The sequence below is a fragment of the Anguilla anguilla genome, chromosome 19, assembly GCF_013347855.1.
Source record: "Anguilla anguilla isolate fAngAng1 chromosome 19, fAngAng1.pri, whole genome shotgun sequence".
Lineage (NCBI taxonomy): Eukaryota > Metazoa > Chordata > Actinopteri > Anguilliformes > Anguillidae > Anguilla > Anguilla anguilla.
Genome location: NC_049219.1, coordinates 6,915,212 through 6,925,937, shown reverse-complemented (window position 1 = coordinate 6,925,937; position 10,726 = coordinate 6,915,212). Strand labels below are relative to the sequence as shown.

Below are 10,726 nucleotides of genomic sequence, written 5' to 3'. Positions count from 1 at the left end.
AGAGAGAGAGAGAGAGAGTGGGGGGGAGAGAGAGAGAGAGAGAGAGAGAGAGAGTGGGAGAGAGAGACAGGGGGAGAGAGAGAGAGAGTGGGGGGGAGAGAGAGAGAGAGAGAGAGCGAAAGAGAGAGAGATCTAGTATAAATATTCTATTGCTTTTTTCTCTCCCTCTTTCCTCCTTCTATTTGGAATTCCTGTATTTGTGTGTGTGTGTGTTTTTAAAAAAAAATTTAATTAAATTTTTTTTTTTTATGTAATGCTTTGGCATATTTACTGTATGTATTTCATGCCAAAAAAGCAAATTGAATTGAGAGAGAGAGATAGAGAGAGAGACAGAGAGACAGAGAGAGAGAGCGAAACGGAGACAGAGAAGATGAAATGGGGAAAGAGAGAAGGAGGGAAATGGGGAAAGAGAGAGAGAGGGAATCAGTGACACAGAAAGGGAGACAGAGAGAAGGACGGAGGGAAAGAGAAAAAGAAAGAAAGCAAGTGACAGAGCGACCGACAGAAGCGGAGACTAAGTTCCAATTCGCTTGCGGGCCTCGCCTCCCCCAAGCCTTCCCTATGAACACAGGACGGGGAAACTCGTTAACCCTTTTAACCTGCCGACGGTGATTAAAGCCTTAATCAGGCTCGGCTCTGCACGGGAGCACCTCATGCCGGGACGTCCCGCAGCAAAAAGCACGGCGGCCCCTCGGACGACCGACAGGTCCCGAGCGCAGCGTCCCGCCTCGCGGTCCTCCTCCATCTGACTCTGCGGGCAACGGAAGAGACCCCCGGGGGCCACTCGGAGCGGGCCGCAGGACGGCCCCTTTACCCGCTCAGGCTGCGCGTGCACCCGGAAAAAACCTCCGTCCCGCGAACCGCCGCACGGGGCGATTCAATCTCGAATTTGATTTATCGCACAATGGAGGCGACGGACAATGAGCGCATTGTCGGCGCGAAGCCACCTGCCTTCCCGAAACCCATTCATCCAGCATCACGAGAGCAGCTGGTTCAATATCGCTTCTGCAGAGCGGCTAATATGGCGCCGCCGCGCACGGCGCACCTTACAGTGGAGCTTGAGGAGGAAACTCCCCCCCCCCCAGGCCCGTCCGTCATTAGCTCATGCAAGGGTTTAAAAGGATCAGGCTGGACCAGGGGTCCCTGACCCCCCCCCCCACCCCCCTCCTACATATAGCAGCTCACCTAAGGCGTACAACAAGGTGGGTTACCATGGGAACGGATCGCAGGGCCCGCCCCCGCGGTCCCTGCAGAAAAAGCCGAGGGGGTCAAAGTTCACCGGGCCAGCCGCTTTAGCGGGCTTAGCCGTTAGCGAATACGCAGGGGGGGGGGGCGCGGGCTTTCGGGGAGCCGTGGTAATCGGGGGTCAAAGGTGGCGCCGGTCGCGCCCCCCCCCACCCCCACCCCCTCGAGCGTGAGCGATGCGCGCCCAACGAAGATGGCCTCGATGGGCCCCACAGGCAAGATGTGTCACTGCACGTCAGCGTCGGAACACTGTGCCTTGGCTGCGAGCGCGAAACCGGAAACTACGCGAGAAACCGGACTCCTTTAACGGTGAAAATTCTGGGCCGGCTATTCGTGGACGCAGGGACCCCCCCCCCACCCACCCAAATTCAAAAGCCATCCAGGGGGACCCCCATCAAAGCCAGGGACCATCGACAAGACATTTGAGGACCCCCCAGGGGTTCCGGAGGCCCCCTGTTGAAAACCCCAGGCTGTACAGTAATATACAGCAGAGACGGGAGCAAATGCTGGACCAGCAGAACCTTGTGCTGCATCATTCAGACGCTTCAGACACTCATCGTAGTTCTCATCATGGAGGGTGACAAACTCAGACCTCCATGTAAATTACCCGCTTGCTATCATTTAAATAACGTTCTTCTCTGACCGTTCGGCTGTAAATGATATTTAAGCAGGGCCCATCCCTTTCGCGGTGCGAGTGCAGTCAGCCAAGCTTGCAGACATCAATACGCTCAGTACATGACCGATGGCGTATCGGAGGAAGAATATCCATTTGCAGGCCCCCCACGTGAGGCCCCAGCTTCAAAGCAGCCCTCGCACCCGAAAGTTCTCCCTTCTCTGCTTCACGGGCCATCTGAAATGAGTTATGGGTCCCGACCGTTCCAGAAACCCGCTCATGCGCGTCGTCTCAGAAATCAAACGAGCTCCTGATGCGATCTCGTCCGCGGCCTGGACTGGACGTGGGGGGGGGGGGCGGGGGGGGGGGGGGGGGGGGGGGGGGGGCGGTACTTCCACAGAATTTACACATGCAGTACTGTACAGCACAGTGATGCGGTATACAGGAACATTAACATGGTACGTTAGCGCTATGTGCTATGTGCAGAGAGGCCGTTTACAAGATTTCTCGCTTCGCGAAGAGACCGCTGAAGGATCTTCAAACCGGCACTTGCGCAACGTACACAGAAAACATTCATTCAAAAATGAGCAAATAGCTAACGGCAGAAGACACTCTGAGAAATGTAATTAGCAGTGTGCTAGCGCTTTTAGCAAAACAATGGAAATTTAATATGCTGAAATGCATTACGACGGCACTGACTTCTTGTGATGAATTGTGACGTGGTGCTGCTGATATCTTACATAATTAGTTTAGTAATTAGTTTCAGTTCAACCTATTTTGAGTCAACACCGTTTCTGTAAGCGATTTGCGTGGAAGGAGGTGTCAGCTCAGACTCCCCAGCCGTGAAACCAGTTCCCTTGCCTGTCAATACGCATGCTTTACTTACTAAAGCGAGAAAAGGGGGAATGACCTCATATTTCAGCCCGTAATGATGATGCTCTACACCCTTGCTCAAGGGCACTGCCACTGCACCCCTTGTGTGAGGCACTTAACCTGAATTGATTCAGTAAAAATATCCGGCCGAATAAATGGAATCGTTTGTAAAAAAATGTTATCTGTGTCAGTCGCTCTGAATGAGGCCCTCTGCTAAATGGCTAATGCCATGTAATGCGCATGTCATATCGGAATGGGTTTTTGACAGCATGATTGGCAGTGTTTGATTGGCTAATCATTACGCACAGGTGGTTGATGGGAGTTGAAGTCCAGACCCCCCGTTTTACGCCGGCGCGCCTACGTTTGCAGCGCAATGCGCAAAGCAGCAAGAAGCAGCTAACAAAACAAAATAAATAATTTACATATAAATCATCAATTATTGCTTAAATCCTGAGGGCTCCTCCACTTAGAAACAGATAAGAAGGCCAGGGGCTACAGGATCCAGTCCAGACTGTGCCTCCGGGGTTTCTATACCTTCTGTAAGCGCTCGGCTGCCAAAGCAGGAGGCTGACTTTGGGGCTTCTGACCGCAATCAGAGTTCACCCTGGCTCCACGCTGCCAGTACAGGTAGCCAATATATACAGTCAGGGGTTCATTGCAAAAGCACCCATAACCAAGCACAAGTGTACAAGCGCACATATACAAGTATACACCCATAACCAAGGACAAGTCTACAAGTGCATACATACAGGCATACACCCATAAGAAAACACAAATGTACAAATGCACATACACAAGTACACACCCATAACTAAACACCAATGTACAAGCATGCATACACAAGCATACACCCATAACCATACACAAGTGTACAAGTGCACACATACAAGCATACACCCATAAAAAAATCACAAATGTACAAATGCACATACACAAGTATACACCCACAACAAAGCACAAGTGTACAAGCGCACGTACACAAGTATGCACACACAAGTCACAGTTACAAGTCCCAAAATCCAGGCAAGACTAACCCGCTGGAAATGTACACTTCTCTTTTCCCTCTGGGGAACCTGTACCTATACCATAGATACTCAAATCCGGACCTCGAATCCCAACGGATTTCCTAGTTTCCCTGGTTTTCTCTTCCCCCAGGTAATTAATAGAACAATTAGTGCTGCTGTGACTGTACTAGACTTTATCCTCAGCTGACTCCCAGGTAAAGGGAGGGCAGAAGACCAGCGGTTCTTGGGTCTTGAGGGCTGTGATTTGAGTAAGCGAGACCCAATCCACCCGTGTACACTTATGGTTAAGAGATTCAGCTCATTCTTGTCACATCAGTTCTGAAATCCGTACACCAGGACTGCCCAACCCTGCTCCTGAAAATCTACCGTCCTGTAGGTTTTCACTCCAACCCTAACAAAGCCACACCTCATTCAACAGCTAGAGCAGGGCTGCCCAACCCTGCTCCTGGAGATCTACCGTCCTGTAGGTTTTCACTCCAACCCTAAAAAAGCCGCACCTCATTCAATTGCTAGAGATCTTGTTGAGCTGCTAATTAGTAGAACTAGGTGTGGCAAATTAGGGTTGGAGTGAAAACCTACAGGATGGTAGATCTCCAGGAACAGGGCTGGACCACCGTGCACTACAGGACACCAGTGGAGACACCAACACAGAAGCTATGCTACTGTACAGCGTGGGAAACGACTGAGGGGATCTGACCGAGGAAGTTTTGTAAGGGGGGTTACAGGGGGGGTGTTCTGGCATGAGTTCTACCGCCAGAGCAAAGGGCCAAAGGTGAAAATGAGTTCAAAGGTCATTTTTTTGCACTCCGAGTCAGGTAGAGGAGACAAAAACCGCGTGCGTACAGCAGACGTGACACGGCGCAGAGTTCTCTCCGGAGCGTGGATACGCCGCAAATCTGGACCCGGAATCCCAATCCGGCCCGGGTTTTCTTCACCCCCCACCCCCCCCCCACCCCCCGGGGTAATTAGCCGAACAATTAGCGCCACTGCTTGGCCACACGTGTTCGCACGTACACCTGACTCCCAGGTAAAAAAAAAAAAAAAAAGGGGGAGGGGAGGGAAACCCGCGACGCTCGGACCTCGAAGGGCCGCGATTTGAGTAACGGGGCTCTGGAGAGCCGGGGTGGGGGCGGAGGAGGCGGCCTAGACGGACCGGGATTTCGCGACGAGGCGCGCAGCGTACGCGCTGACGCCCACGCGCGGTTTCATTCTCCCGAAGCGAGTCCGTTCTCCCAAAAGAGTTCGGCCAGGCCGCGCCTACCGTCGGGCGCCTTCGCTTCGCTTCTCCCCCGGGCGGCCGTTATTTGCGCCCTCTTCCCCCCCTCTGCGATGACCCGTCCCTTCCAGGAAAACTCTTCTCTCGTTATCGTGCAAATGAAAGGTGAGATTCGGAATCCAGGGAGGACGGGACCGGCGTGCGAAAATGAGAAAGCCTCCTTATCTCGCTCTTTGATTTTGCTCGGCGCGAACAACACGCATCCCCCCCCCCTTACATTTTTATACGGGGCGACTTTTTTGTCAGAATTGCCCATTTGTATGCCGAGGCGATAGAACGAACCGACGAGCCTGGAGGGCTGAATGGCCTGTTCTCCTCATCAAAAATTGTTATGTTCGCCTGCCTGGAAGGTAACTCAAAGCTGACTGTCAAAACAGATCAGGAGCACGCTTTCGAAAGCGAACATTCTGCAGGCGCTCTTATACGGACTGCTCGCTATAGCGCATATGTAAAGATTCAGGCAAGGGGCGGGGCTAATGCGTAGCGATCAGCATCACAACCAATAGGAGCGGTCGACACATAAGCCGCCGACGTGAAGTTAAGTTCCGCAGTCGGCGTAACGTTACATTACACGGATTCAAAACACAGGTTCGATAAGGTACAATACTCATTTTGCACAGTTGCTCATAGCCAGGAACACAAAGTCCAGTTCACACAGTGAAAGTGAACATTATTCTGACCTAACCTATGCCAAGTCAAACTAGGAGGCATGAGAAGCTACAACGTCAGGACGATAATACAAACTCCAACAAGTGCTCGGGAGTGTTGCAGTTTCAGTAGGGAATGGGTTTGAGGGCGTGGCATTAGATGAAGCACGGGTCGGACAGTTAAACCCTGCGTGAGTACTCAGAGTTTGGCGTTAGCAGACGCGGTGTGAACAGGCGTGTGTTCTGAGCACGCAGTGGGCCAGAGCGCCCGAGCGACTGCGTTCTGTGGCGCGGTACAGATTTTGGGGTTTCGACGGCGTACGGCTCACCTCTTTGTCCCGCTCGATCTCCAGCCCCGCCTCCAGCAGGCCGGACTCGAACTCCTCCCTGACGAGGATCACCTCGCCGTCCTGGGGGTCGGCGTGACCGTGACCGTGACCGTGACCGTGACCGTGGCCGTGGTCGCGGTCGGCCGCCCGGGGCTCCGCCTTGTCGGCGGAGGCGTGGAAGCTGCCGTTGGAGATGACGGACAGCCGGTGCTGCTCGGGGGACTCCTGGATGGAGGTGCCCCGTCGCCCGGGGAACACCAGGACGTAGTCCACCTTCCTCTTCCCGTCCGCGAAGAACAGGCCGCTCCCGCCGTCCTCGGGCACCTCCACCGCGCAGTTCTCCGCCTGCAGCGACACATGCAGAGTTGGAATAAACCCTTTTTTTTTTTAAAAGCAATTCCCCAGTTTACTTAAAAAAAAACTGTTATGCGAAAGACCACTTCCTGCTTGCTATATAGCCTTGGGTAACATCTTAAAACAACCATGAGAAAACATTTCCATGGTAAAAAAAAAAAAAAAAAACAAGTACAAGAGTTATTTTTGTCAAAATGAATCCAAATGTAATGAGAGAAATCTACATTAGGCAAAGAAATTTGCCTAATTAAAGTTTTTTATATTGCTGTAACTGTAGCATACACGTTAGCAGCCTATGTCAAATATATTATCCATACAGCTGTACAAATAATAACCGTATTTAATAAAAATTGTACTCTAAAATATTGGGTTGCCAGAACTTCACCGTATATATAACGTAACAATGTGTTAGGCATAGGGTAGCAGGCTATATAGCCCGTCTAACAAATGTTTAATGTATTAGGCTGTTACCCCGTAAATAATACAATTATTTACATCTCAGCTGTTCACAGTTTCGTACCTTCGCCAACATATTTGTATCATAAAATTCACATAAATATTTTACAATGTAACAAAAGCGTTGGTGACTCACAGGTAGTTCATCCTTGCCCGACATCTGCGGCATCGTAGTCTTCTTTAAGACAAAAACACAAACACAAGTCGTAACGACGGTTACGGTTAGAACGTCAGCCCAAAGCTCGAGCACACCTACAGTAACCGTGTCCGCTCGGCGCACGCGAGCAGGACATTCATCACGAGGAAGAGGGAAAGGGACAGTCCGTCTATCAGCGCGAGCTTTCTGTCCTCCACAATGCATGAAATCAATCTGCTCGTCCGACTTTAGCGCCGCGCAGCGCTGACGGTCCTTGGCGAACAGGCTTGCCCGGCACGAGCCCAGCTGCGCAGCGCCATAGAAACTTCGCGCCTCTTTCGTCACTAATTCCACAGCCGAGTCTCACCTGCGACATTGCATCAGGTGTTTCTAGGCTCACATCAAAGCAGCGTCAGGATTTCAAAGTGCTACTACATACAAACCAAAGGAAACATGAACCTCCAATGAAAATATTTTCTCTCTTGCAGGAGTTGTTACGAAATTCGTTTAGAAAACGGAATAACAGTGATGATGTCTGACATTCGAATTGAATAAACTGTTTTTATTACAACAATAAAACAGTTTTTATTGCACTTTATCTGCAACTCATTAATACGTGGCTACATGTGTGCCCAGTATTAAATCTCAACAAAAACGTTTTCCATGTAACAAGAGTCAGTTTCCGACATAGCCTACACAAAGCATATGCTCTTACAAATTACCAGCGTGGCAAATTATTTACTTCAAAACGATGCAAATTTCAAACTCAACTTTTATTAATGTTTCATACAAACTAAACAGGCATTATGCCAAAGTAAGTTTAGCCACGTTTTCCTGCTTTTTCTTGTGTGTGGTAAATTTCATGTGTTTCTGCATCGTTATATTAATGAACGGGAATTAACAATGTTTGTAAAAGCTGAGATTCTGTGCAATTTGCACTTCTTAACCTGAAAAGTGACAGGTTAAGAAGTTAACCTGAAAAGTGACAAAATCTCGAAGTTGTATTCTGGAGAACACGGATTGTGCCCTATCAGACATATGCCTTCCGAATTAAAATAATAAATAGGCCTAATAGATTTCATACATTGCATTTAAAGACATATAACGCAATTAAGAGTAAGTTATGCTTATGCTTATGTTATTACATACCGTCATTGTGCGGGGTTTGAATGCTTATGTTTCAGGCATAATTTATTATGTCGGTCGGACATCATTTATTGTCGAGATATATAGGACACAGAAATTTAAAAAAAAATACCCGTTTACAGTGTTCACTCCCAACACTCAGCAGCATTCAGATCTGGAATATGTGGCGCCTGCGCACGTACGGTTTCTGGGCGCTCTTCGTTGCAGTCCAAGGGATCGAACACACCGTTGATCATGTCCAGGTCCACTTCTGACGGTCCGCGCGGCAAAGAGAGGAATTTGTCGCTGTGGATCGAGGAAGACTCGCTCATGGCAGTGGTGACCCTGCCTCGATCCGGACCATCACGTGGTGTCTCTGCGTGACACAGATTCCGTTCAATGACACGTCGGTTGTACCTTTCATTCAACAGGTTGGCAGAAGTTTTGCAAATGAAGGAAGAGAGTAAAAACCTGCACACGTTTCAGTCGGAGAGTGATAGGAGCAAAACTCGCTCCAGATCAGCACCACGGACAAGGCCCATAAACAAACCTCACGCGTTGACAAGCAAATTAATACATTTCAAATAAATATATAAATGTATCAATAAATACGAGAATACCAATTTCGAGTTATGCATCTTTTAAACGATCATATGCTATATTCGCCTTTTTTTGTAGGCAGATATGTGAAGGACCAGTTTTTCCTAAAACTAGTTCCCCCGTTCGTGCTGCTGTTCATGTTGTTATTACAAACGATCGCTTCAATCCACACCATGACGCAATGGCGTTGACATATATTGGTTTCTGATGGAAGATTTGAAAAACTACTCAAATCTAAGTTTGAGCTAAAAGTTCCTTGCGAAAATATAGCAAAATGCTAATTATTAAGACCAGATTAATTTCTCGATGCAGAAATCAGCATGCTCAATCTACCCGATATTTAGATTAGTGATCTGTGCTGGTGGGGGGAAAAAAGAATTTAAATACGCCATCAACCATTTAAGGTTGATTCCACGCGTCTTATTTATCATGGAGAGTGGTCACAGTATACAACTGCACTACAAACAAGACTTTTCAAAGACCCACAGTATGGGTATACAAATATTAAAATCCATAAAATAGTCCAGATTTACGCAGCAAATGATAAAACTCAACAAGTGTGACCTAATTCGCCTAATACTCGCCTGTTATCGACATTTGATTCCGACGGCCAAACGCTGTTCTGGCAGGCACCGCGCGCAAATGATTTAATAATTAGGCCTAAATAATAAATGGGACGCGATGTGCATTTATAGCATTTTAATATAACACTGTGGAATAGTGGAACGCGTCGTAGAAAATCGCCCTTTTCACACTTTGGTCTTAAAACTCGCAAGTTAGTCCTGTAAACAAGTGGTCAACAGCGCCGTCACGCATGGCGTGCCTGTTACCCAAATTCCTGCGCTTATTCATACCCCCAAAGGTCGCCCACTGCCTTTTTATATCGAAACGCAAAAGTAGAATGAATCGCGGGGACACACCCGCCCACGAATCCCCTGGTGGAGGGTGACCCACTTACCGACGCCCGGAGCTGCTCTTTTTGCCATCTTTCCCGTGAGGGGTAGCAGAGCTGGTGGGTGAGAGGATCCACGGGCAGGGAGACCTGGGAGTGAGGTTATCGTGTATAGTCCACTCCTGGTCCCGCACAGGCTTAACTTGCGAGGGGCTAATTCCATGAGAGCTCGAGGTCAGGCTAATGGTCAGACCAAACTTACGCTGATTGTCCAGACCTGTTTCGCGGTAACGCGCACATGAAGAAAAAACGCATTCAATTTTCGGCGCAATAGGTCATGTCGTCAGGTGTAGTAAATATCAAAATGAAATCAGCAAAATCTGCATTCCAGGTTAATGTTCATTTTCAGTGCTCTACCCTAATAATTTACACCCATTTATGCAAAAAATCCAAAATGTTCTTTCATATCCAGTATTTCCTGTTGCTGTGTAAAACGACACAAACGAGAGAGAGTTTAAATGTGTTAAGAAAAGTTTTACCGGCGAAACACAGAATCAGATTACTTGAGGTTCTCTTTCAGGAAGCGTATCCAATGCGATGCATTGACCCTCGTTGAACTACGGGGAAGCACACCTTCAAACACGCGCGCACGGTGATACCGCTTAGCTATGTCTCCGGTTTCCCGTTGCGTGCGGATATATCCAGCCAATTAAATATTAAACCATTTTGTAATCGAGGAGAGTATTAAAGCTCTGAAAGTAGTCTTAATGCTATTCTGTCTCTCAATGTTCTGTTTAGGCGTTCACTGAGGTGTTGTGCTACGAGGTTACAAAAAAACATTTGAACCTTTTCTTCATTCAATAAATTAAAATACATGTGAGTGGTAAAATCATAGGCTACTGTAAGAAGACTTGATAAATTAATAACAGGAAAGATATTCTAACCCAGCGAGATGACTGCGCATCATGTTAAACTAGCTCCTTACCCGGTAGGAGAGACCGCGTTAAACGGCCCAGGTATCAGGTGAGGTTAAGTAGAGGTTAAAGGGTTGTGGTTACCTGGACAGAGTGCGGTGCTCATGTTTGCCACGGCACCGTGTCCGCATGTGTATCTCGGGTCGCATTGCGTTCTGCTCCGCGAGGCCTGGGGGATATC

At 48.6% G+C, this 10,726-nt stretch overlaps 1 protein-coding gene across 3 annotated transcripts in view; it reads right to left on the bottom strand.

Moving 5' to 3' along the window:
* LOC118218688 (anoctamin-1-like) overlaps nucleotides 1-9,838 on the bottom strand; it is a 41,910-nt gene extending 32,072 nt beyond the window's left edge. For 2 of the 3 annotated variants that reach the window (XM_035401283.1, XM_035401285.1), the window contains exons 1-4: nucleotides 9,638-9,838; nucleotides 8,283-8,455; nucleotides 6,955-6,996; nucleotides 6,009-6,353 (exon numbers count right to left, since the gene is read on the bottom strand). In XM_035401283.1, the coding sequence (XP_035257174.1) occupies nucleotides 6,009-6,353; nucleotides 6,955-6,996; nucleotides 8,283-8,455; nucleotides 9,638-9,794 (717 nt within the window). In that variant the 5' untranslated portion in view covers nucleotides 9,795-9,838. The remainder of the gene's footprint in view (nucleotides 1-6,008; nucleotides 6,354-6,954; nucleotides 6,997-8,282; nucleotides 8,456-9,637) is intronic. The other variant, XM_035401284.1, reaches the window with a different exon arrangement.
* Between the last annotated feature and the right edge of the window lie 888 nt (nucleotides 9,839-10,726).